Source organism: Peromyscus californicus, unplaced genomic scaffold (assembly GCF_007827085.1).
Source record: "Peromyscus californicus insignis strain IS unplaced genomic scaffold, ASM782708v3 Scaffold_5__1_contigs__length_169319896, whole genome shotgun sequence".
NCBI lineage: Eukaryota > Metazoa > Chordata > Mammalia > Rodentia > Cricetidae > Peromyscus > Peromyscus californicus.
Window position 1 is genome coordinate 20,388,922 of NW_026294573.1, and position 26,727 is coordinate 20,415,648.

Here is a 26,727-nt window from a genome sequence, read left to right on the forward strand (position 1 = left end):
AAGTGTCTGCATGAACATGTGGATTTACATGCATCCGGCTGTCTTCAGAGGCCTGACCCCCACTGAGGCTCCCCTGCCCCAGGTGAGACAGAGAATATCAGTCAACCCAGCTAGGGCTGGCCACTACCTCCACAGGATCTACTTAGCACAACTTGGGAGAAAGAGGAACCTAGCGGACAAAGAGCCCGTGGCTACACCCGCTGAGGCTCCAGTTACAGGCCTGAGTGTCTGTACCGCCCCCTCCCTAGCCCAGCCTTCCCTCCAGCCAGTCCTGTCTAGAGAGCCTTGTGGAGCTCCTGGTGTCAGGGGCGGCACTTTATTCAGGGAAGTGAGCCTGAGCCACGGTGGGAGCCGGAACCAGAGCCAGAGCCAGTACCAAAGCTGGGGTTCAACAGCAGGGCTCTTGGGGGCCGTAACAGCAGTGTTGCATTGGGAACCAGGCCTGCGGCCTGCAGTGTGAGGGCATCATCCTGGTAGACCGTGGGTGGAAAGGTGCTGAAGATCTCAAAGGTGGCCGCATCCATGTCCCTGGGTGTCCATCAGAGTGCATCAAGCGAGGCCATGGGGCCAGGGACTCCCTGCAGCCCCCAGCCCTGTCTCGTACCCACCTGGCCTGTGCTAAGAGGGTGCGCACGTCACCAACAGTGTCCTCGGGCCGCATCATCAACAGGAAGGCCTGCTCCCCATTCTCAGACTTGATGCGCAGCATGGAGAGCGGAGGCACTGGCATGTCGGGGGACTCCTGGCTCCTGCAGGTCCAGAGGCCCTCAGTGCGCCCCAGCTCCCAGGTCCTTTCCTCTCTGCCCTGCTCTCACCTCTCTGCCCAGCCCTCACCTCTGCCGCTCAGAAGCCAAAGCAGGTGTCTCCACTATGATCTCCTGGATCCGGGCAGGCATTGGGCAGCAGTTCTGGAAGGCAGCCAGGGGAAGTAGACAGAGCTCTAGGTCCCACCTACATCATTTCCTCCACCCTTAGAGAGGACTGGCGCATTCCTGAGCAGGGGTGGATGAGACCCGTGAGCCAAAGAGCTGGGATGTTCTGTGTAAAGGGAAGGGGCTCTGGGACACGACGCCATCATTCTCCCAGTCCAATGTGGGAGACAAGCCCACCAGATGATGGCCAGGCTTGGGGACCTAAGCTAGCCTGGGCTCAGGGAAGACACCTGAGTCTGAAGGATGAGTAGCAGTCATCTGAAATGGAAACAGGGCAGGGACACTCCCTACACAAAGATCCTGACCAACAGGAATCTGCAAGGAGAGGATATGGTGGGAACCTGCCAGCAGTTTACAGCTCTTGAAACAAGGAACCAAGTCAGACTGAAGGAAGGGGGAAGAGATGGGGGAGGCACTGATACAAAATGGACGTTCAGGGCTGGCTAAGGACCTTGGCTTTCTCCAAGAATCCCCAGACAGTTCCAACAGAGAAGAATGCTGGGGGCACATGGCTAGCAGGTGGGAAGGCCAGCACGGAAGGAGTGAGTGTGAGATACTCTGCAGCCTGGAGTGGTGGGCTGCACGGAGGAGCTCGAGGGGAGGGCCACACTGGACAAGACAACTCGGGCAAAGAAGACGAGTCCGAGACACGAGACTTGGCACCCCTTTCTTGGGTGGACACTTGGGAAGAAGAACCAGTGAAGACAGAAGGTAATGAACTCGAAGCATCTGAAAGGCCTGTAGGACAATTAAGAAGCCTCCACACCAAGCTCAAGGCCATGCCCTGGACTAGGGCTCATACCCCCCACCCCGCAGCTGTAGGCAACCCAGCTGCCCTGTGGGGTAAAGCACAGAGTCCTCACCAGCTCCAGAAACATGATACAGTTCTGAGGGTGTCCTTGCCATCCTGGCCTTTACTTGGGACCTATAGGCCTGAGCCTCCTGGCAAGACACTGTAGGCTGAGCCAGGGTTGGTGATAAAGTCCCCTGGAGAAAGCTGGGTAATTAGGGCAGGCCTCACCTGCAAGGTGTCCCTGATGGGGCCCCGGATGTCAATCACCTCGCCTTGTCGGATTACACACTTGGGAAGCCTGTTCAGAAATTTCTCAGCAGTCATCCTGGAGCCTGCAGGGAGGGCATTGGGAACCTTGGCCCAGGAGGGACAGGAAGTGCTGGTAGAGGCCACCTGGAGTTTGCTCTGCACAGCTCCCCAGCCAGCCTTGGGGCCCGGCTTACCTGAAGTATCCTCCAACCTGTCCGAGTTCTTGCGCATTTTCTGCCGGCCCACCACACGACCCTCACCTGGGAACGAGCCCAGCCCATCCTCTGGGAAGACCTGATTGCGCAGGTCGCTTACCTGGCAGGAAAGAAGGGCCACAGAAGCAGGGACCCCCAACTCCTCAGCCCTGAAACCTGACCCCCACCCGTTTGCCCAGAGGCCTCCAGCACAATGGTCTAATACAAGAGAACCACAGTTCGTGTTGCTACCACCTCGGGCCCCGTCATGCACACACCCCTCTTACTCATCCTAGCTGAGGCCTTAGTACCGACGCCCACCCCCCCAACACACACACTGGAAGCTGGTCACACAAGGGGTGAATGTCGGGACAGGGCAGAGCCCGGCTCTTGTCTAGTCTGCAGGGCAGACTCCTTCCCCGCAGGTCCCCAGTTACCCTGTCAAGGCAGTTAGTTAGTTCCAAGATTCTGGAAATCTCGAAAACCACGAGTCAGGACTCACACTACTTTTTGGATCATGGTGGCACACAGCCTTGCCGTGGAGCTAATCCACCTCTGAGCCTGCTGCCTCCTGGTCCCCATGATGGCCACCTTCATTGCACTCAGCCCTGGCAACCCAGGGGCTCACCTCCTGTCCTTGAAGCCCGGCCAGCACCGCCTCTTTCCAGTGTTAGCAACTCACGCCTGCCTTCCACCCCAACCACGTGGTTTCAGAAGCCTCTGGGGAAAACTAGGCCCCCTGTGCATTATAGATTCCTCAGGAACCCCACGGTGTCAAGATGCCCCGAATGCAGGGGAGGGTGTCAGAGCAGTGGTCCCGCCAACGCTGTACCTTCAAGATGCCAGCAGGGGGCACTGTCTGCCTCTCAGCTTGAGAGAACTATGACCCCTCTTGCCATGACAACCTCCTCACTCTGCTCCCTCACCCTCCTGCAGGGCATCCTGACCGTCCCGAGTGGATGACTCCCTCGTAGGATGGCCGACCCCTGAGTCAGCTATCCCCATTCTCTCCGAAGTCGCACAGGGAAGGGGTGGGCTGGGGAGCCACCGGTTACCTTAAAGGGGACTCCATCAGGATACAGCCGCTGGAGCTCTGAGGGAAAGAAGCCATCCAGTATGTCCCGGAGGCAGCGCTGCAGGAGAGTGAACAGGCCTCTGTAGCCAGGCTATGTCATGCTACGCCAAACCAGCTACCTGTTGGTTGGCAAGCCCTAAGCATCATACTCTGGAAATATTGGGAACTCCAAGATTGGAGGGGTCGGGCCTGTGCACTTTGTGGAGGGCAAGCTAGTGCAGTGAGCTGGCTCCACCATCTCCAAGCAGGGGTGAGCAGGCATGGGCCCCAGAGCCCCATCCTACCTGTGTGGAGGGATCATAGAAGGGCCGGAAGGGCCCGTCAAACATCATAATGCCATTCCGGTAGAGCTTTAGAGGGATAGGCTCTAGGGTACGGAGCTGCGCCCCACCAGGCACTGGCTTCACTTGGGTCTCTCCCTCCACGACCAGCTCACTCAGATCCTGTAGACTGGCCAGCAGTCTGTCAAAGTCCACCTCGGGGGGCGCCAAAGAATCTCCTGACAAAAAACAATAGATGCCTATGAGCCTCTGCAGCTGCTGTGTGCCCTGGCAGCTCTGGCTTCTGGGGGGCCCTCCCTCTCGGAGCAGAAGCCTCAGTTCCTAAAGGGGCCACCTGAAAGAAAAGGGTATCTGAACCAGATAACAACGGCAGCCATCTTTTATTGGATACTCACTTTGAACTTTGTATTTGAGTCCTGGTCCATGTAGCCTTGAACTATGTAGTGAGGATGCCCTTTGAACTCCTTCTGATCCTCCTGCCTACACATCCCAAGTGCTGGGATTACATGAGTGTCATCACACCTAGCAGGACACTTACTATCCATCATCCCACTTCCTCCACTTAGGGATCCAATGCTGTAAGGGTTACACTCCTTCCCATTCTCAGAGGGAAACTGAGGCCAGAGAGTTTAGTAGCTTTTTAGAAGTGCACAGCATTAAAAGCAAAAGCAAAGTTTGATACTAGACCTGTGCCTGGCACTGGGTTGGCAAACCTCCCAGCTCTGGATCAAAGCTTTCAGAGTTCAAATCCCAGCCCCTGTACTTCTTCCTGTGTGGCCTTATCACAATGCCCAGGGCTAGAATGGGATGCCAATAGTGTTGGCCTCCCAGGGTGGCTATAAGGTGCCAAGGAAGTGAGGACTGACCTGGAACATCCTGAACTGTCCACGGTCGATTGCTAGTCACCAGCTCTACCTTGTACAAATGGTCCTCAGACCAACCCAAGGCTGGGAGGCAGGGCCTGTTTAATCTCCACTATGCATGAGGAAACAATATCAGAAAAACCAAAAGTGACTCATCCCAGGCCACCTGGCAAGTTAGAGGACTCAGGACCCAATTGCATCATCAGGAGAGGGAGGGCAGGGGCAGGGCTAGGTGGCTGTTAGGATGTTGGGACAGCTGCTGGACAGGTCTAACTATTTCTGGGTCGCACACTCTTGAGAATCTGCGAAGGCTCTGACTCCTCTGGAAACTCCTGCACATATGACTGTACCCAGTTCTAGAGGGTGTGGATGAAATGACCAGGACAGCCACGAAAATGCCCGAAAAGGGTAGTGGGAAAGAGGAACACTGGCTGGGACCCCGGCCCCCAGTTAACTGCCCCTAGAGTGTAAGCCTCCAGCACCCAACTGACTGTGGGCTTTTCAAAAGCTGTTTTCACCAGGACAGCTGGGCTGCGGCAGGATGTGGGTCAGGGTGCTGGGGATTCAACTGCTCTCCCCCCAAGTGGAAGTCCAGGTGCAGGGGGCTGTGTTTCCGGTTGTCTCTGCATCTGATGAGCCGTGGGTCCTCTGTCAGCCTTCCCTTCTCTCTGGCAATGGCTACTATCTGAAGGGCTATGACTGCCCATCTCCGGGCTTGCCCAGTCTTTCCTGTTGTATACACAGCAGCCCAGTTTACATGATGCTGGAAATTGAACCCACAGCCTCGTGAGTGTGAAACAAGCATTCTATACCCCCTGCCCCACAATGATATGACATTGTTTCCTTTACAATTAGCTTAAGAACAAATTGAGAAACCTAAAAAAAGGGGAAAAAATCCCCCATAAGGCCAGTCCAGTACCTCTTCTACAGTTTAGGAAGTGGGGTCTGCCACAGAATGGAGCCAAATGCTGCTGTCCAAAGCTACCTCAGGGCCAAGGACAGACATGGGATGGGCAGTGGGGCGAGGGGACAGACTGGAGTCCCTGGAATGCTAAGAAATATTGATGGCAAACGGGCAAAAGTTTGCTTCAGAAGGCTGGCCTGGAAGGCGGGGGCTGTAGATCAGCAGCTGTAGAGCATCTGTATAGCCAAGACTGGGGCAAGGTGGTGGTGGTGGTGGCAGCAGTGGTGGTGGCGGCAGGGGTGGCGCAAGCCTCTAATCCCAGCATTTGGGAGGCAGAACCAGGCGGAACTCTCTATGAGTTCAAGGCCAGCCTGGGCTACACAGAGAAACCCTGTCTCAGGAGAGAGAGAGAGACAGAGAGAGACAGAGAGAGACAGAGAGAGAGAGAGAGAGAGAGAGAGAAATGGTCTACCTTCTGCCTAGAAAAGTAAAAGAAACCTGTCCTGGGGCAGGAAGAAGGCAGAGGAGGTAAGGTAGGGTGGGCTGGGCTGCCACTGAGTGCAATGGACAGGAGGGGGAGGTAGGGCTCCCAGGGAGAGGACTCACAGCTGCAGGAAGAAGTGCTCAGAGGGTAAGACAGGAGGAGTGTGGCCAGCACAGGGCAGTGTCAGTGAGCACTGGCCTGACAGAGTTCAACAGAAGCCTTCGTTTGGAGAGGTGGTGGGCGCTCCCACACAAGGCAGCGCAGGTCTGGCTTAAGCCAGTGGAGGGACGTGTCCCCTTTGTGAAATGGGCAGCAAAGAACCCTAACCTGGCCACGAGAGCAAGTCAGTGGACCTATTACTGACTCTTAGAGGAGAGTATTACCCTTCCCATTTTACAGATGAGGAAATTGGGCCTTGTGGGGTGTCATGCTCCAGGTCACGTAAGCCTTGCAGGGCCTACGTGACTCATTCAGCTTTCAGTGGCCATGTAGTTGGCAGCTGCTTAGTGTCAGCTCTTGGGACACAGCTCCCTGAGCTCTTTCTAGGAAGGGCCATGGTGCTGGGATCATCTTTGAGGCTTCATGTAACTTTGGGAGTTTGGTTGGGTCTCATGTAACCAACACTATATAAAACTGAGGATGACCTTGAACTCCTGACCCTCCTGCTTCTTCCTCCCAAGTACTAGCCCAACAACCTCTTTCCCCTTGCCACTTCCCTGGCCCCGGAGGGCCACCCTGGCAGGGCTGCTGCTTGTGAGCGCTGCAGCCTGGGGCAAGCAAGCTTCTCTGATCCTCAGCTTCCTCTTGGGTACAATGAGGACAGTAACTGTCCATGTCTTAGGAGGGTGGCTGCTGTCGTCCCTCCCAACTTACTCTGGGCTCAACCTCCTCCCAGAGCCTTGTTAGGAACCCTCGGGCCTCCTGCCTGGTTCCTACAGCCTCGGAACCCGTTCCATTCCCTTGGCCCGTCACACTCTTGTCATTTTGTATGTGATTATTTACCTTCCGACTACTCTGGGCACTCTTTGAACATGGGATATAGCGCTGAACCCTAGCCTGGCCCAGGTAAATGCCCTAGAAGCATGTGCTAACCCATGTGTCCACCTGTACACCTGCCTGCCAGTATGTCTGGGGCAGTGGCTGTTAGGCTCTGAGGGTGTCAACACTCTCCCAGAGTCCTCTCTTCCAGGCCCACACCCTAGAGGCCTTAGGGTGCTAAACAATGACAATGGGAGTCCGTGTGTGTCCTGCAGAGCCCACAGCAGGACCACTGCGGGAATGAGTGGTGGCCCCAAGGCCTGCTGGAAGGACAAGCTGTTGCTTTGGTCTGCAGACGGTCCACCTCTCAGGCACATGGCCCCAGTTCCCGACACCCTCACCACACCCACAGCCTCCTACATCGGGAAAAGCCATAGTTAGCACAGTCTGGCCACCTATTGGATGCTCTCTTCTCCTCAGAAGAGCCAAAGCAGAGAGATGCTCTGAGATTCTGGGTGGTTCTAGAGCACACCTGCAACCAGGACACGCTTGTCCTGATGCCCGCAGCCCTCCCCCTGACCCCTGCCAATGAGCTTAGGGCTGCCCCGGCCCAATGGACTGACAGTACCAGATACACCAGGCAACACAGCCTTTCTTGCACGGGCACACGTCCTCTGGCCTGTACGCCCAGCACTATGCTGCAAGCTCCCAGCTGCTATCACCGGTGGACAGACAGTGGGTTCGGGTCCTGCTGTCTGCCCCCAGAACACCTAGCCTGAGCCTTTAAACCCCTCATTCCAGCACAGGCCTTCCCATGAGATGCCGGCACATGTACGGTAGCCGCCCAGGTGTCTAGGGGGTGGGGTGTCTGCTGAAGGGGCTAGGGTTTGAGACAGAAGCAGTGTAGGGAGAAGCATGTCTCCAAGGGCAAATCAAACAGGCTGCCAGTGGCCTCTTGACCCAGGGATGTGAGAAGCACCAACCCAGACTCGGGCTTGGGCGGAAGGCTAGGGGTGGATTAGGGGCCTAGCAAGGGACAGACTGGCCGTGTGCATGAAGGGTGGGAGTTTGAAGAAGAGGAGGTGGAGAGTGCCACCCTACTGCTGTGCTCGACCCCAGGCCAACACCCGTTGTGTGTTGTGACCAGAGCAGGACTGTCCCTGAAGCGCTTGGCACTGCGACCAATGTGACGTCTGTATCCTGGTGAGAGGCTGTGGGTCCAAATGCAGATCATGCCCCTTCCAGGCTTCCCCTCTACGAGCCCCCTTCATGGAGAAACTGGCAATCTTCCTAAGGTAAAAGTTCTAGATCTAGAACATTCTAATCACTCCCTTTGGCCCAAAACTGATGCTCTGGCTCTCCTGCCCATTGGCAGTCTATGAAAGTAATACCCAACAAAATAGGTGCCCAGAAATGAGGCAGCAAGAAGCCAGGACTGTCAGCAGAGGACCCCAGGGACAGAGTTGGACTAGTCTGAGACATGAGGGAGTTCCAATGAGGAAAAGCTTCTAGAAACGAAAAGCATTCCCTCCCCTGGCAGGCAGAACTAGAGGCCCCTCCCACACTGAAAGGCAAAAACCAGAGAAAAGCGCAGAGGGCTCTGGGGCCTGGGGGGCTCCAAGACGGAAGATGACGGTGGTCTCCACAGGCCGCTTTAGCTGGGGAGCACGTGGCTTCACAGCCACACTTGGAGCTGCACCAACTAAACAGAACACGGGACGATGCTTGTTGGGGGAGGTTGTCAGGGTACACGGAACAAGTAGAAGGCATGTTCAGAGACCAGCCATCTGCTCCGACCCCCTCCTAGAGGAAGCAGAAGACACCTTGGGGCCAGGATGCTCTCCAGGACGGGAGGGCCACATGAAGCAGAACCCCCCCCCCTTACTATATGCACCAGGGGCAAGGCTAGGAAACCTCAGCCTTCATCATCCTCAGCACCCACAGCCACCTGCTGTGGACTCTGGTGCTAGAGAACTGTGATCAGGGCACATGCCCTGGGCTGCTTTGGTTTGACCCATAGATCTTGCCTAGCAAGGCCTCACACGACCTCCCATAGCCTGGGGCCACAGTGTTCCCAACATCTTCTCACAGCCATGTTCCAGGGCCATCTCCGACTCCTCCCCTCCATCAGTCCAAAAGGCCATAGGACCCATCTCCCAAATCTCTCTTCTGTCTCTTCTTGTCCTCCACACCAGCACCACCTCATCTTCTATCAAATGACTGGGGCCACAGCCCAGTGGGCTCTCAGCCTCCTCTATTCAGTAGTCTTCAGACACTCTACCTTAGTCTGCCCATCTATAAAATGAAATACCCTTTGGCCCATGCCAAGGCTGTTTGTTCAAAATGCTTTGAAAGTTGTAAAAGAGCTGGGCATGGTGGTATGTGCACGCCTTTAATCCCAGCACTTGGAGGCAGAAGCAGGAGTATCTCTGTGAGTTTGAGGTCAGTCTGGTCTACATAGCAAGTTCCAAGACTGAGTTCCAGGACAGCCTGAGCTACCCAGTGAAGTCCTGTATCAAAAATAAATAATAAGAAAGCAGCAGAAGATATAAAAATGGGCTGTAATATCCTTTAAACAAGGGAGTGTTGTGTCTTGAGATTTAAGGGGAGTAGGGTGAAGCCCAGGCCCACATAGAAGATAGGACCATGCTTGTAACGTGTTTGGATCCCTGGAGCTGGAGTCACAGGTGGTTAGGAGCTGCCCACTGTGGGTACTGGGAACTGAACTCAGGTCCTCTGAAAGAGCAGCAAGCATCTTAACGCTCAGCCATCTGTCCAGGCCCACGTTTGTCTCTTGTAGCCCATGCTGTCCTCAGAACTGCTACACAGCTGAGGACAGTCTTCAACTCTGATCCTCCTGTCTCCACCTCCTGGCTGTTGAGACTGAAAGTGTGCATCGCCATGCCTGGCTTACCAGGTGCTGGGAAAGAAACCCAGGGATTTATGCACCGTGGGCAAACACCCGACCAACTGAGCCACTCCCTCAGCCCTAGAATCCGGGGTTTTATCCAGAAAGACACTTCTGACATCAACACAGTTATGTCTTCTAGACAGTCCCTTTGGGAGTGATGCTTTGGGTCCCAGGGCACTTGTTTCTGTCAAAGCTTAGGAAAGAGCATGACATGCACGGGTTCCAGATCTGACTCATGTGTTTCTTGTAAGTCCCTGAGGGTGAGAGGTGTGCCCCACTTGGTTGATGACCTTGAGGTTCAGGGAGAGGAAGTGGCTGGCCCATGCCACAAGCCACCCCTGAACAGGTGGTGGAGTAGAAATGGTGGTCTGAGCTAGATTCTGTAGCCTAAGGATGAAACTTTTCCACTCTGAAGAAAATGGGCCTCGTTTCAGAAACAGCTCTAACACCACCAAAATCCCCATGAAAATCTGTACCTAGCAATGCAGATTTCCATGTCCGGACTCACACATGAACCTGCAGCAGGACCCTATGAGGAGGCTGAGCCCTGGAAACTGGACAGGAACTTCTAGTCAGAGGGCCTGCTCTTACTCTTCTATGACCCATGCCACCCCACCTCCCCAACCAAACACAATCTCTACACAGTCCAGGCTGGCCTTGAACTCTCAATCTTCCTGACCCAACCTTCCAAGTGCTGGGATTACAGCTATGTGCCACTGTGCCAGGGGGAGTCTTGTTTTGTTTGTTTGTTAAACAATGGCTTTGGGTGGTAAGACTGCACGCCTGTAATCCCAGCACTCAGGAGGCAGAGGCAGGTGCATCTCTGAGTTCAAAGCTAGTCTGGTCTACAGAGCGAGTTTCAGGACAGCCAGGGCTGTTACACAGAGAAACCCTGTCTTGAAAAGCCACAACAAAGCACCAAATATCTAGTAAGTCTGGGGTTCTGTAGCCCTTGGCAAATGAGCAGGTAGACTGAGGTGAGACCAGGGAGGGAGACCTTGGCTTTTCTTTCCCTGGGTCAGGGACAAGGTGTGGGGTAACTCAGCATCCCCCACCCCCACCCCAATGCTGGGAGGCCAGGGCTTGAGACAAAGGGCCTCTGGAAGAGTGGCAGGCCATGGGGTGCTGCTGGAAGGGGCCAGAGCAGATGCTCAACTCTACCTGGCTTCCAGAACTTCTTGGCCTTCATCCAGTCCCACTCATCATTTTCAGAGTCTATCTTTTCCTCTGAGTCCTCTTGGTCCATGGGCTCACCCACCCACTGCAAGCCATAGTCACTGAGGAACCGCTGTGGGGCAGAAGAGCGAGATGTGGTGTGGCACCACCTGCCCAGTTTCCATGAAGAGCATTACCAGTCCAAACCCAGCCTGTCCTCAGCCCAGAGTGGCCTGGACAAAGGATGTGCTGGAGGCCCTGGCCACTTCCGGGCAGTGACCCTTGAAGCTCTTGACCCCCTGGAGCAGCAGGCTCCTTCTCTATGAGGGGGACATGGCAGCAGCTGTTTCACTGTGCTGAGTAAGACCATCATGCCAAGTACTTACTTAACACAGTCCATGACTCAAGAACTCGGTAACCCTGGCCACCACAGCTCTGGGGACAGTGGGCCTGGCCTAAGTATGAGGAGGTGGCAGGGACATCTGCTCTGCAGGAGTGAGTCTCCCTCTTCTTCCTGACGCCGACTGTGTGTGTACATGTGTTCACATCTGTGATTCCAGGTATGTCAGGTGCATAAGTACACACGCACTTGTGTGTGGAGGCCAGAGGACAAGCCGGGGGCCTTCTTCCTCAAGCACTGTCCATCTTGGTGGTTTTCAGTCAGTGGACTGGGCCTTGCCTGAATCCAAGGCTGGCTAATGAGCCCCAGAGATCCACCTGACTGTTTCTCCAGCTCTAGGATGACTACTCCATGAAACCATTCCTGGCTTTTTTCTTTCTTTTCTTATTGGGTTCCAGGGACAGAACAAAGGCTGCTTTTCTTGCAAAGCCAACACGTCACCAACTGAACCCTCTCCCCGGCCCAGGAGGAGTCACCTATATTTATTTGTTTGTTTGTTTGGGGGGCGGGTGCTGTTTCCAGACAGGGTCTCTGTGTAGCCCTGGCTGTCCTGAAACTCACTCTGCAGACAGGCTGGTCTCAGAGCTCTGTCTGCCTCTGCCTCCCGGGTGCTGGCACTAAAGGCGTGCGCCCGGCTACAGCAGTTTATACTTGTGCCCCTCTCTCCTCTCTCCCCTTCTCTGCCAGCTCGCTGCTCCACAGCTCACAGGCCTGTGTCGGGGGCGGCCACCGCTCTCCTTTCAACACAGCTCGTTTTCCTCACTGCATGTAGGGCTGCTTCTTTACCATTTCTACCCCACACACCCACAAGGTTCCAGTGCTCAACCCTGACCACACTCTCTTTTAGAGCTCTTGTCCACTCCTACGTAAGAAGGACAGAACCCAAATCCACACCCAGTGTGGCTCTCACCTCTGAGCCTGAGTCCCACTCATAACTATGCAGATGTCCAAGGAGCACCAAAATCCACTCATGCCAATGGTCCTGCACCCCACCCTGCCCCAGAGCTCTCCCCACCCCAGCAAGCAGCACCCCTCTACCTACCAACCTCCACGCCCCGCTCCTCTGTGGTACTGCCCACCGCAAAGGCTTCAGTGCTACCTCCACACAGCCCAAGCGCCCTCGGCACCCATCTCATGCTCTCCTCCGGATCCAGGCCGCCACGGCTTCTCCTCCCCATGCGTCCCACACAGAGTGTTGTCAGCGTCTACTGAAACCTTCGGCTCAGTTCCTACTCCTGCTGTTGCCATTCCGTCGTTCCACACAGCTCATTTCCCTCCTCCACACACATGGCCGCTGCTTTACCATTCTACTCCACACACCTGGGAGGGTCCCAGCCTCCAGCGCGCCCACACTCTCCTTTCTGGCCCGTCCACTTGCACACACACACACACACACACACACACACACACACACACACACACACTCTCCCTCCAGAGCCCACAGTGAGGCCCCTTTGGCCTGGCCGCTCTCGTTCCCCCTCTTCTACGAGCTCTACCACAGGCAGACACGCGACAGGCAGAGCCTTCGAGCTCTTGGCCCAGACCCTCCCAAGTCCTACCCCCCTTTCCAGATCCGCTTGAGTGGGTCCCTCCCCAACGTGTCTCTCTTGTCACCCGATTCATTATCCCCTGCACGCTCATCCTTCTGTCTGGTCACATCTCTCTGCTTCTGTAGACTGTCAGCCTCGTGCATGTGGGGACCTTGTCATTTTGTACAGACAACACAAGCCTAATGGCTGACGGTGTCAAACAGGAAGTAATGAATCAATAAACATGGAAGGGGGCTGGGGCCAGGGGTGCACTGGGCTGGGAGGCTGTGGCCTTGCCCCACGGGCTGCCACATTCCCAGAAGGTAGTTCAGGCACAGCAGTCACCCACAGGCCCAGATGTGAACAGGCCTGCACGGGGCTGGATGGTGCCTCTGCTATTATGGGCTGGGGCTTTGGAAGGCCTTCTGCTTGGAGACAGAGACATTCCAGAGAGGACTTGGGAGTGGGCCTGCAGAGGACTGAGGCACTGGCACTGAGCACGCAAGGGTACTGGACCCTTCGGAGCGCCCAGTGCCTTCCAACTCAAGCCTTGCAGCTTGACCGCAATTCTGAGTGAAGCAAAGTGACTGGAAGTGATGGCCACTGTCAGGGACCACCGAGCACTAGGTGCAGGGTGAGCCGTGCACCCCTCAGCGTTTCCAGTCCCACAGAGGAAGAGATGAGGCCCTAGGAAAGCAAAGGATGAAGAGCCTGTCCTGGTCACAGGACAGAAAGGGCTTCAAGGAAATGAGTGAGAATTTCTCTCAGGAGAAGGTGGGAGGAGATGGTCCATGCAGACAGCAGCGTGGGCCAGGGTCCATCAAAGACCAGGGAAGGGTGAAGAGGTCAGAGCAGAGCGGTGTGAGGAGAGAAGGGCTAGCCACAGGGCGCAGTGCCGAATAGAACCAAGTGGAGAATTAGGGATACATTGAGTAAGAGCGGGGGCATGCTCAGAGTTTGAGTCAGCCCAAAAGGAATGGTGTGCCATGGTGCAGACACCTGCCCTAGCTCTAAACTCTGGGTCAGCCCAGAGCAGGGAAACAGGCAGGGCCCATGGAGGGTGACGAGGGGCTCGACTGCAAATCCTTGCAGGCAGGGGAGAGCGGGAAAGCGGCCTGGCCACCCACTCCAGCGACCTTGACCTCTCACCTCCATCTCGCCAACCTGCCGCTGCAGCTGAATGCACTGTGTCTCCAGCTCCTCTTGCCTCTGCAGGGCTGCGCTGCCTCCTGGGGAAGAAGTGGGTGAGCGGTTCCTCTGCCACCTTAGGGCTTGGCCTAAGGTCTTCTGGGGACCCTCTGAGAACTGCCCTCTCTCCTAACCCTGGGGTGGGGGTGGGGGGTGCCTGAACTGACTTTTAAGAGCCAGCCATCCTTTCTTCCATTGGAGTGTGGCTCTCCATGCTCTGGACAGTGCAGTCTGGGTGTAAGGCACTGGGGAAAGGGTTGTTGTCTCTCTGGTCTCAGCTGTGCGAACCCCACCATGGGTCTGCCTGATGCCTTTGGAGCCTTGATTCCCAAAGCGACTGTCCAAGCTCCCAGAATCCACGGACCCGAGCAGGTACCTGACCAAGGTCTTCTTACCCTGGTTCTGCTGGAGGGTCTGCACCAACTCCTCCAGGGCCAGGATCTTCTGGTCCTGAAGCAGTGAGACTCAGGGTGAGTCCCGGTGGGTCCCAGAGCCCCACAGGCTAGTAATGAGGTAAGCTTTAGCCCTTCCCATGGGACAGGCCACACCTTTTGCATGTGTGTGAGCGTAAACCTGCCCCTGTCAACCTCCGGTATAGCCCCTGCTCCTGAGTCTCAGCTAAGCCCCACCTCTCAGACAGTCACACCAGTGAAGAAAGGCACAGCCCATGTCTTGGACCCAGTGGCCAGCTCGCCACCTCTGCTCAGCAGACTGCTAACTACCCAGCCTACATTCTATTAGGCTCTCTGCCCTCTGGATCATTCCCAGGTCATCGCTTGCCATCAAAACAGGCCATTCAATTCGAGCAACAGTCCTTCCTGCCTGTCTCCTGCCTCAGGTCCTACCTTGGACAGTATCTCATCACTCTGGGCCTTCAGTTGTTGCTCCAGCTCCCGCAGCTTCCTGGCCATGGAGGTCATCATCTCCGAGTCATGGAATACAGGGACTGCCAAGTAGACAAAGTTTCTAGTGCCCAGGCCTGGAGCTGAGACTGACATGGGAAGGGCCGGAAAGGGAGAGGGCCGCCAGAACAGAAACAGCAGTACCAACAGCAGCTAACACGTCTGTGATAGGGGCGCATGAAGCTCTTCACACAGAGCAGCTCGTGCAGTCCTCACAGTGGGCCATGAAGTCCGTGGGCTACTTTGTAAAGCTGGGCGGGGTGCAGCAACTTGCTCCAAGTGTGCATCAGTGGTGCAACACACAGGCCACATCACTTAAGCTGTGTGTGTGTGTGTGTGTGTGTGTGTGTGTGTATACATAGTTACATACTCCCACGCACACACATGCACAGGCGAAGGAGGATGTGGGTGTCTTCCTCTATTGATCTCTACCTCTTTTTTTTTTTTTTTTTTTTGGTGCGGGGGTGGTTGAACCTAAGGCTATATGCATGTTAGGCAAATGCTTAACCTAAAGATTGCTGTTTGGGGTAGGCTGGCTGGCCAGAGAACTCCCACAGTCCACCTGTCTCTGACCTCTAATGGTGGGGTTACAGGCATACATGGCCATGACAGGCCTTTATATGGAGGCTGGGGACTTGAACTCAGGGCCTCTTGCATTCACAGCAAGTACTTTTTTATACTCAGTCATCTCCTTGCCATCAAGCTTGGTGACCTGAGCTGGACTCCTAGGATCCACAGGATAGAAGGAAAAGAATGAGGTGTTCTTTGACACATACATACTCAACCTTGTGTGTGAACACAGGAACACACACACACACACACACACACAAAATTAATTAATTAATTAATAAGCACCCAAACACTCAGAAGAGAGAGGGAGGGGATCTCTGTGAGTTGAAGGCTAGCCTGGTCTACACAGTAAGTTCTAGGACAGCAGGGGCACACAGTGAAATCCTTTTTCAAAACAGAAAATAAAAAAAGTTAATGTCGCTGTTTTAAGAATCTAAACAGGCATAAATAATCCTGCAGGGTTGTTGAAGCCTCTCAGGTCCCAGGTCAGGGGAAAACCATTCTAAGAGATATTTGGAACTACTGAGGAGTCCGGAGTGTAAAAGAGATAGATGTTAGGAGGATTAACAGTCATGCTCAGAGGTGCAGCAATAACACTATGAGTATGTGTTTCCTTATTACTAGGAGATGCAGGAGTACTAAAGGAGCTGGACAGGAAGGTTAGGACCTCGGCAATTCACCTCTAACTTGCTCATCCAAGAGATGCCCGTGTATGTCTCTCTATGGACAGGCAGAGGGAAGGTGACCATGCGAGATCTCAGTTGCTATGAAAGGGGAGACACTGTACTCCTACTTGAGCTTTCTTGTACACTGGAACATGTTCAAAATAAAGCTTGGGAGCCAGGCTGGTGATGTGCCACTTTTATCCCAACACAGGAGGAGCAGGAGTTCAAGGTCACCCATGGCCACAGAGTGAGTTTGAGGCCGACCTAATCTACATGAGACTGTCCCAAACCTCACCCTCTCAAAAACAAAAACCAACAACACAAGCCCTCTTCATCCCACAGACACTAACTACCCTAACTACATGGAAAGGAAGAACTGCAGCCACTGTCATGAGACCACACCGGATGCCCAGGATGGTTCAGGAGAAAGATGGGGAAACCTGAACTCTACCTTACCGTTATTTCTAGTCCCTGAATTACCTGGAGTTGCCTCCTTAGGACTTCTTGGCCCGAGGGATAACACATCTCCCTAGTGTAGGTGCCACTGAGTGAGGGCTCTCTGGACCTTGGAGCCAAAAGCATCTTAAGGCACTCAAGTGGAAACTTTCGCGCTGTCCGCATGCAGAGCACGGCTGCCTCACTGGAGCAGTGTGGATGAAGGGAGAGTCTGGGCAAATGCAATGTCCACAATGGGAAGGGGGATGAAAGGGGGCACCGAGAGAGCAGGCAAGAAGAAAGACCCTAGGAGCAACGGCGGACGGACGGACGGACGGACGGAGGCGCCATCAACAATCTGGCCAGCACAGAGCTGCTCTGAAAAGGAGGCCATGGGGGCAGGGGAGGTGGCTGCTGAGCAGGAGAGGAAGGTCCTATTGGAGACCTTGGTGGGGACACACACCAGCTGGATGTGGCAGGGAGAAGCGGAGAAAGGATGTACAGTTCCTCTAAGGAAGGAAGGTGGCAGCTGCATGACCACTACTGTCGCCAGCTAGGTGTAGGGGACCCTGTCTGTGATTAAGTCACTATGGGACTCGAGCTAGGCAAGTCCTGTCTTTTCCTTCTCCTTTGACTCTGCCAATGTCAAACAGAGGGAGTTTGGTCTAAGGGCACCTCCTGCTGCCCGTCAGAATGGTGGCCACTGCTCTGAGTACCCTGTATGATAGCTGGGACCCCCCACCAACCAGTGTCTCACCAGATCCTTATAACATGCCCAGCCCACTGCTCTCCTTCCCCAGGGGACAAGGAGGCAAGATGCTAAAGTTGCTTAAGCTGTCACAGCTAGTGGAAAGTTCTAGCCTCATTGACAACTTCCCCGTCCCTGTTTGGCCCATCTCCCCCACCCCACCCCACTGTAGGCAACTCCATACAGGTCTCTGAAGAGACAAAGTCAGGCGAAAGGCCTGCTATGGAACTCTCAGCCCATTTGGACCGTGTTGAGGAAGAAGCTGATGGCTAGAGGCTGAGCTCCCCTTCAGACCCTTCGCTGTCTCTGAGCCTGAACTGCAGACCCGAAGACATCATGCTTGCTGGAGACTGGAGAGCTGCTAGGCACAGCCTGGCCTGGGGCTTGGCCAGCTCCCCAACCTGTAGCTTCAGGTTAATCCTGTCCTGGATGGGTTTGAGGATACAGGCATCAGGGCAGCTAGCCAGAAGTAGGAGCAGTGTCTCAACCCAGCAGGCAGGGTAGGAGCCATGGCTCACAGGGCCTTACCCCATCTCTAGAGCCTCTCCTGCTGCTATGAGCAAGGGGGAGTCACAGCCCTTTAGCCCTCTGCACTCACCTTGCCTACCCACAGGGGCACCAATGCCACCATAGCAGGAAGGGATGGAGATCTTTTCTTCCGAGTCTTGTCCATCATTCAGCATGTCCACTTCATCTTCTGCAGACAGGAACGCCCAGGTCACTGCTCTGGGGCCACAACCCAGAAAGCACTCTGGCCCTGGTCCCTGGCCAAGACGAAACAGCTTATATACTGGCCCCCAAGGGTGTATAGTCAGGTCAGTGATGAGGCCAGGGCTCCAGAGAGGGAAGGCTATAAGATAAAGGCCGAGGTCCACATCTCTGGTCTTCCCATAGTTTCGAGGTACCCATAACCAACTCACATTAGGCTGAAGAGTTCTATGATAGTGCGGGCATCTCTGCTGAGGGGCAGGGCAAGGGAGTGGCCCAGACCTCTGAGCAAAGGGTAGAGAGCTGAAGAGTCAGGGAGCAGGCCAGATGGCCAGTCTCACAAGACCTCAGCATGCTCTTTTCCCCAGCTGCCCAGCTGGAAAGAGATAGACTGGCCCCCAAGGGTGTACGGTCAGGTCAGTGAGAGGAGAGGAGCACGGGGCAAAGCACACACTCACCATCTCCGTAGACTCTTATCCCTCGCCTCCTGGGAACCCAGGCAGGAAGAAGGAACAAATACAAATTAAGCCTCTTGGAATGCCACCAAGGGAAGGTTCCAGGCCCCATGCAAGGCTAAAAGAGATCGAGGTTAAGCCTCTGTCTCCTGCAGATACCCCACCACCAAGCTACCCTTAGCCAGGGTGAGCCAAGGGACACACTGTACAGTGCTCAACTGCTCCTGACAGAGACAGACAGAGGGGCACTGCAGGGCCGTTTTGGTGGGAAGATGGCAAGATTCTCCACCCATGAGGCTGGCCCTCGCTCCTCTCTGAAGTACAGTGGGCCTGGGCTTGCTGCTTAACCTCTCTAGACCACCCTGGCCTAAGCAAGACTCTAAGTGTGTTTAGAAGAGTAACAAGGAAACAGGAGGTAGAAAAAGCTTTGCTCCAGGTGCAGTAGCGCATGCCTTTAATCCAAGCACTTTGGGGGCAGAGGCAGGCAGATCTCTGTGAGCTCAAGGCTAACCTGGTCTACAGAGTGAGTTCTAGGATGGCCAGGGCTACACAGAGAAACCCTGTCTTGAAAAAACAACAATGGCCAGGCGGTGGTGGCGCATGCCTTTAATCCCAGCACTCGGGAGGCAGAGGCAGGCAGATCTCTGTGAGTTCGAGGCCAGCCTGGTCTACAAAGCGAGTTCCAGGAAAGGCGCAAAGCTACACAGAGAAACCCTGTCTTGAAAAACCAAAAAAAAAAGAAAGAAAAAACAACGAAGAAAGAGAGAGAGAGAGAGAGAGAGAGAGAGAGAGAGAGAGAGAGAGAGAGAGAGGGAGGAAGGAAGGAAGGAAGGAAGGAAGGAAAGAAAGAGAGAAAGAAAGAAAAAGTTGTTCAAGAGGATTGCTACAAGACCTAAGGCACTGGCATTTAAGAGCCCAGCACAGGCCGGGCGGTGGTGGCGCACGCCTTTAATCCCAGCACTCGGGAGGCAGAGCCAGGCGGATCTCTGTGAGTTCGAGGCCAGCCTGGACTACCAAGTGAGATCCAGGAAAGGCGCAAAGCTACACAGAGAAACCCTGTCTCGAAAAACCAAAAAAAAAAAAAAAAAAAAAAAAGCCCAGCACAGAGGCTGGCCCAACACGTCTGCAGAGCTAGTGCGCGAACAGTGAATGACAAGCACCCTCACAGGGCCATGCCTTACAGAAAGCACCATCCAATCTTTGGTCAGCACAAAGCAGAGTTCCCAGAAGGCATAAAGAGAAGGAAGGGGGACACAAAGTCACTAACTGCTCCCTGTATTCCCCTAGACACCAGGAGTCCCTCTCCTCTGGTGAGGGGCGGGTCAAGGAGGAGACAGGGCAGGGGCACAAGGACCTAGAGGCCAGCTGGCTCCTTACCCAGGATTCACAGGCTCCGACTCTAAGGGCACCTTCCGTGTCTTGCTAAGAGAGGCCAGAGGTGAGCTCATAGCTCCAGTCTTGAGGCTAGCTCCTGAGAGGGACTGTCAGGGACTCCTGAGAGGAAAGAAGGAAGTCAGTTCTTGGGGACAGGGGAGACCCAGGGCTTCAGGTCAGGAGGAGGGAGCACTGTCCAGAGAAGCGGGCTTCACTCCTCCAATGTGGGCTGAAGTTCCTGACATCTGTTGGCTCCTCTGAGCAGCTGATTCTCTGTTCTGAACATGGAAACCCTTGCCTGGTGGGGTGCAGGGCCTGCAACTTCCCCAAGCTTGGAGTGTGGGCATAGAGAAGAGGCTGGTACTCTCACGGATCCATCACTGAGATGGTTGGCATAAAGCCCAGGTATGTCTTGTCCTCCTGCCAGGACCCAGGTGCCACCCACATCATCTCAGAGGCAGAGTGGGCTACCCACAGGCGGGATTCATTGAAGACACAGTCATGTACCATGGAGGTCAAGCACCTGGGCCCTTGCCCATGCTCTGCTGCCCACAGTGTTGACTGGAACCTTATTTCCTCCTCTGTATAATGTGCATGGTATCAGCACCTACCAGGCAGGTGACGGGGGGGGGGGGGGGGGGGGGGGGGGGGGGGGGGGGGGGAGTGTGGGGGGATGGGGGTAGAGGGTGGACACAGGGACTCAAAGTCCCGAAGCATTCTGCCCAGTGCCAAGCTCAAAGGCAGGCACCTGCCCGCTAAACGGGCTGTGTGGGGCCATTGTTATTCACACACACACACACACACACACAGACACACACACACACACACACACACACACACACACACACACACACGGGGCTAACACGCGAAAATGTTGACTCCGTTCTTTCTCTCTCTCTCTCACCTTCTTTCTGGAGTCTGGGACTCACGCCCCACCCTTTCTTCAGAAGCAGCTTCTCCCGAGGCCTGGGACCAGAGTTCCCTCACACCACCCAGTCTCCTCACCATATTCCTGCATTGCTCTGTGGGTCTGGGCTCCCTCATAATGTGTGTAGCTAACTAGGACAGCCCTTAGTGGCTTCTTTCATTGATGCCCACAAGCAACAACGACATGCCACACCCCTGAACAAACCTATCCAAGGGCTCCTTACACCCTTGAATTTGAAAAACTCAAAAGCTGGGCTTGGTGGTGCATACCTTTAATCCCAGCACTTGGAGAGGCAGATCTCTGTGTGTTCCAGGACAGCCAGGGTTACATAGTGAGATGCTATCTTTTTTTTTTTTTTTTTGGTTTTTCGAGACAGGGTTTCTCTGTGTAGCTTTGCGCCTTTCCTGGAACTCACTTGGTAGTCCAGGCTGGCCTCGAACTCACAGAGATCCACCTGGCTCTGCCTCCCGAGTGCTGGGATTAAAGGCGTGCGCCACCACCGCCCGGCAGTGAGATGCTATCTTAAAAAAAATAAATAAATAAATAAAATAAAATAAAATTCCCACGGTGATCTGGCCCTGTCTGCCTCCTCAGCTTATCCCCCCCTAACCGGTTATCCCTGCACTGAAGACAGCTGAGCCATGCCTTGAGCACAGAGCTCGGCACTAGCCTCCTCTCCTGGGAACCAAACTCCTCTACTTTTGGTGGTGAGCCCAGGCTTGAAGGCTGAACCACCTCTCCAGCCTCCTCTTCTGGAACGGTCTCCTCCTCCGAACCAGACCCTTCCTCTGGCCAAGCTAACCCCTCCGTTTCCCTTCTACTTCTTCTTTGGCTATCATTCAGCTTTTCATTTGGAAATTATCAGCGATTCACAGGAGAACAGTTCCGAGAGGCCTATAGAACCACCCCCCAGCTTCCCTGTGTAGTTATCGTTTTCCATGACCCCAACAGAGCCTGAGGAGCAGGAACTGGCTGTCTCTGTAGTTTGTGGGTACTGCTGGGTGCCTTCTGATCACTGCACGGAGAGGGTCTAACCACCACCATCACGATGCAAGCCTTTCCCATCCCCATGGGCTTTTCTCCTGCAGCCTGAGTCACACTCTGCCTCCTCACTAGCCTTGGCCGCTGGCAACCACCACTGTTTTATCTCTAGAATTTCCTTTCTTTTCTTATTGATTTATTAAGACACGGTCTCAGGATGTAGCCCTGGTTGGTCTAGAACTCACGGAGAGCTCACCTGCTTCAGCCTCCCGAGTACCAGTGGTAGAGACTGCTCTGAGGACCACCTCAAGTGCCGGTCCTCAGACACTCGCCACACCTTTTTTTTCTTTAAACATATAGATCGGGCTTGTCACTAGTCGGGAACTTGTCAAACAATCTAAGGTGGCAAGCAACAAGCCCTAGAGATCCCCCTGCCTCCGCTCTGCCAGCACTGGGATGACAAGAGCCTACCTGTGCCACGTGTGGGTTGTTTTGTTTTGTTTTCAACATGTATTTATTAGTTTCTTTATCTGTATGTGTGTATGGGCACATGTACACTGTAGTGAGCATGTGGAAGTCAGCGGATAACCTGAAGAAATCAGTTTTCTCTTTTCACCACGTGGATCCTGGGGATGGAATTCAGGTGGTCAGACATGGCAGCAGAAGCCTTCACCCACGGAGTCGTCTTACCAACCCTACCCCCGTTGTTTTAAAATAGGTTCTAGAGATCAAAGTCAGGTCCCTAAGCCTGCAAAGCAAGCGCTTCACCAACTAACCTGTCTCCCTAGCCCCTTGCTACTTTGAGACAATATTTCACTGTATAATCCAGGCTGGCCTAAAAGTCACAGAGATCCTCCTGCCTCTGCCTCCTGGGTGCTGAGATTACAGACATGAGTCACCAAAAGACCCTGTAAAGCCAAGTGTAGTGGTGCACATCTGTGATGCAGCAATGGGAAGGCTGAGTTCAAGGTTAGCACTGGCTACATAGCAAGTACAGGACAGTCAGGGGTCCTAGCTACAAAACAAATGAAGGGCTGGGCGGCGGTGGTGGCGCATGCCGTTAGTCTCAGCAGAGAGGTAGAGACAGGCGGATCTCTGTAAGTTCAAGGCCAGCCTGGTCTGTGGTCTCCAGAGAGTTCCAGGACAGCCAGGGCTATTGCACAGAAAAACACTTGTCTCAAAAAAAAAACAAAGAAAAGTGAACAAAAAAAACCTGTACACTTTAATAGCTTACCCTCATTTATCCTCCAGTTCGTCCCACTTCTCCCAGCCAACCCTAGATGGCTATAATAGATCTGCCCATTCTGGACAGTTCCTATAAATGGAGCACTAAAATGACTCGAATTTATACAGTGAAGGGTGATGTATAGACTGGGTAAATTGTTATCTGTAAATTGTTATAGAAAAAGCAGACTCCCCTAACCAAACTCAACAATGTGCCACAAAATCAGCTCCTCCATCTTCCCCCTCATTTATAGGACCTCATCTCCAATCCCATTGTTTTTCTCTCCCTTTTATTCTTTCTTCATCTGGTCAACTACGAAACCCTTCAGATTAGACTGTGCAATGTCTCTCACAGTGGGTTCTTGTTTCCCATGCCTCTCAGGACCCTCTGGATGAGATTCTTTGGGGCTATTACCGCCCCGTTCTTAGTTTTACTCCCATTCAGTCTGGTGGTGTCCTTTGAGCCCTGGGCCCTGGGGATACAGTAACGCCTTCAGCAGTCGGGGAGTAGTTTGTCCTGGGCAGGGCTGTGCCTTTTCCCCTGGGCCAAAGACAATTTGTTCTTGCTGTTTCTGGACTTGGAGTTGAAATGCTAACAAGTGCTCTACCACTGAGCAATAACCTCAGCCCCCCCTTTTTGTAAATTTATTTATTATTCTTTTATATACATTGGTGTTTTGCCTGCATGTATGTCTGTGTGAAGGTGTCAGATCTTGGAGTCACAGACAGTTGTTAGCTGCCATGTGGGTACTGGGAATTGAACTCAGGACCTCTGGAAGAGCAGCCAGTGCTCTTAACCACTGAGCCATCTCTCCAGCCCTTGAACTTATTTTTTTTTTTTTTTTAAAGATTTATTTATTTATTATGTATACAGTGTTCTGCCTACATGCATGCTTGCAGGCCAGAAGAGGGTGCCAAATCTCATTTCAGATGGTTGTGAGCCACCATGTGGTTGCTGGGAATTGAACTCAGGACCTCTGGAAGAACAGCCAGTGCTCTTAACCTCTGAGCCATCTCTCCAGCCCCCTTGAACTTATTTTTAATGATTTATTTATTTGTATTTTATCTGCACTGGTGTTTTCCCTGCATGTGTGTCTGTGTGAGGGTGTCAGATCCCCTGGAACTGGAGTTACAGACAGTTGTGAGCTGCCACGTGGTTGCTGGGAATTGAACCTGGGTCTTCTGGAAGGGCAGCCGGAGCTCTTAACCTCTGAGCCAACTCTTCATCCCCTAAACTTGTTTTTAATTAATTAACTTTTTCAGGATGGGAGAGTGAACCTAGGGTCTTACACATGCTATACAAGTGTATACTGCTGAGCTATATCTAGGTCTTTTTTTTTTTTTTTAAATGAAATAAAGTCTTGGGCTTGAAAATGGCTCAGAGGTTAGGAGCAATTGCTGCTCTTAAAGAGAACCTAGGTTTGGTTCCCAGCAACCACATGGTAGCTCACAACCCTCCTGTAACTCTAGTTCCAGGGAATCTGATGCCTTTCCTCTATCCTCTGACACCAAGCATGCACGTGTTGCACATACACAGATGCAGACACTCACATATACATATAAAATTATATATAAAGAAAAAGAAAAGTCTTTGCCCAGGATGGCCTTGAACTGACTCTAAAGTCCAGGCTGACTTTGAACATGTGTTCCTCCTGTTCCAGCCTCCTGAGTAGACAGGCCTGCAGACCACCAGGCCCAGCCTTCTCTTTTGTTTAGTTACTTGTTTGGTTTTTGTTTTTTAGAGACAGTCTCATTCTGTAGACCAGGCTGGCCTCCAAACCCAGAGATCCTCTCCTGCCTCTGCTTCCCGAGTGCTGGGATAAAAGGCGTGTGCAACCACACCTGGCCTTGCTTTATTTTTTTAAATTTAAGGCAAGGTCTCGCTGAATCACCCTAATTGGCCAGGGACTCGTTATGTCACCCAGATTGGGTTTCATACTCGCAGTCCTCCTGCCTCAGCCCGCCACAACGGATGAAGGCTGTAAAGGTATGGTTGTCGCCTCCGGTGAGGGTTACAAACGTGTCCTATGCCTCTCCATCTTGAGGACTGAACTCAGCGCTGCCCTAGGCGTTCATCCCTCCGACACACTTGGGCTCTGGGCGGCTGCGCGCCGACCTCCTAACCCCTTGCAGGGCACGCTGGCAGAACGAAGCTACCGCGCCCAAGCCCCGCCCCGGGAGCCCGCCGTCTGCTCCGCCTCCACGCGCCGACACAGAAAGCGGGGTCCCCACGGGGTCCCCCACTGCCCTCCTGAGGCGAGCCACGCAGGCCTCGGGTCCTCGGAGTCGGGGCGAGGGCTCCGGCCTGCGGGAAGACTTGGCGGGGCCGAAAGGCCTGGAGCCGAGACTCACCACGGGCCCAGCGAGCCTTCCCGCGGCGCCGCCATCTTGTTGTCTCGCGGTTTCCCAGGCGACCAGGACCCGAGCACTTCTCATTGGCTAACTCCGAGAGGCTGGCTGACGAACCAGCGGGCGACGAAAGCGGGTGCCGCCGACTGTGCCGAATACTACCGGCCCACGGTGAAGAGGAGCTGCTCCGGGATACTTCAGATCCCAGAATGCATCGCTCTGCGAGGTCAGAGGTCAGAGAGCTTCCTTAAGGCCTAGATTTGAGTTCAGGTCTCTGGATCTGAAGGTATGACGCCCGACACTGTCAATATTGGGCTAAATGAATCTTGGGAGAATAACGTTTCCTTTGTGTCTCCATCTGATCACGCAAAGATGAATTGGACTGATGCAGGGTGCTTAATAAATATTTAAATCTGAGTTTCTCCTCCAATTTATGGACTAGCTGATGCCCTAAAGGAAAGTTCTAATTCTAGTTCCTATGTGGAAGAATTGGGAAACATACCCCACTCCCAGTTTGTAAACAGTTTCCACTCCCCTGAGCCTCACAGCTAGACAGCGGGTAAAGGCGCTTGCCGCCAAGCCTGAAGATCTGAGCTCGATCACTGGCACACATGGCAGGAGGAAACGACTCTGGGGGTAGTCTTCTGACGTCCACACAGACACTACCCATACACACACACAAAATAAGTTACTAAAGCGGGCGGTGGTGGCACACATCTCTAATCCCAGCATGTCAGGGACAAGGACAGAATCTCTAATTAGTGGAAAAATACAGAACCCCCCCCCCCCCCAAAGGGCAGGGAACTAGATCATCTTACACTCAGGTTGCCTAGCAACAGGACATTGAGTCAGAGCCCTTGACCTTTTCACCCTGTAAACATCCTACACAAACATCCTGTTAGCTTGCCCCACCCTATGCAGATAACAGCTTCTTGCTCCCCCCACCATGCAGGAACTATATAAACCCTCCTGGAGAAAAATTAAGTTGCACCTTGATCAGAATCTTGACTTGGTGTATTCCTTTGTGTCTCCTGTCCCTACATTCCGTCCTTAGGGTGGTCGAGTACCCTGTTGAAGCCCTGCTGGCTGGGGCACCAGCACAGAAGCAGGCAGAGCTCTGTGAGATCAAGGCCAACCTGGTCTACAGAGTGAGACAGCCAGGGCTACATACACAGTCAAACCCTGTCTCAAAAAAAGATGCTAAATAAATATTAAATAAGAAATAAAATTAGACTGTTAATATTCTGATCCCACTCTTGAAATCCCGCCCCTTGGCACCACCCTGCATCCCGACATTAAAAACCTCATTTTAAGGAAAAACCCTCCCTTTCCTCTGGCTCTTCACTCTCCTTCTTCCCTGCCGTGAGGTGCGCACACCTCTGCTTTTCATCTCCTCTCTTCTCTTCCTCTCTCTCCTTTCTGTCTCTTTCTCTCTCTATTATAATAAACTCT

General features: G+C 53.7%; 1 protein-coding gene across 6 annotated transcripts; it reads right to left on the reverse strand.

Annotated features, from left to right (window-relative positions):
• Positions 1–294: 294 nt before the first annotated feature.
• Ubxn11 (UBX domain protein 11) lies at positions 295–25,397 on the reverse strand. Of its 6 annotated transcripts, XM_052715139.1 has the most exons (15): positions 25,279–25,397; positions 19,797–19,913; positions 18,423–18,451; positions 17,855–17,953; positions 14,782–14,882; positions 14,332–14,386; positions 13,898–13,977; positions 10,826–10,952; positions 3,528–3,742; positions 3,224–3,301; positions 2,169–2,289; positions 1,954–2,057; positions 835–908; positions 609–749; positions 295–528 (listed from the first exon to the last, which is right to left on the reverse strand). In XM_052715139.1, exons 2-15 carry the CDS (start codon positions 19,865–19,867, stop codon positions 321–323), a joined length of 1,503 nt encoding a protein of 500 aa, XP_052571099.1. In that variant the 5' UTR covers positions 19,868–19,913; positions 25,279–25,397; the 3' UTR covers positions 295–320. The 6 variants fall into 6 exon arrangements, with proteins under 6 accessions (XP_052571099.1, XP_052571098.1, XP_052571100.1 ...); XM_052715138.1 differs by lacking the exon at positions 25,279–25,397 and having other exon boundaries at positions 18,423–18,537; positions 19,797–19,911; XM_052715140.1 differs by lacking the exon at positions 25,279–25,397 and having other exon boundaries at positions 17,855–18,020; positions 19,797–19,837.
• Positions 25,398–26,727: the final 1,330 nt, after the last annotated feature.

Coding starts and splice junctions, on each gene's coding strand:
- Ubxn11 (XM_052715138.1), bottom strand. CDS start 18,531: ATGGGGCCTGGAACCTTCCCTTGGTGGCATTCCAAGAGGCTTAATTTG. Junction 3,302..3,527: donor TCTATGATCCCTCCACACAG/GTAGGATGGGGC, acceptor ACTCTCCTGCAG/CGCTGCCTCCGGGACATACT. Junction 750..834: donor TTGGCTTCTGAGCGGCAGAG/GTGAGGGCTGGG, acceptor CTGGACCTGCAG/GAGCCAGGAGTCCCCCGACA.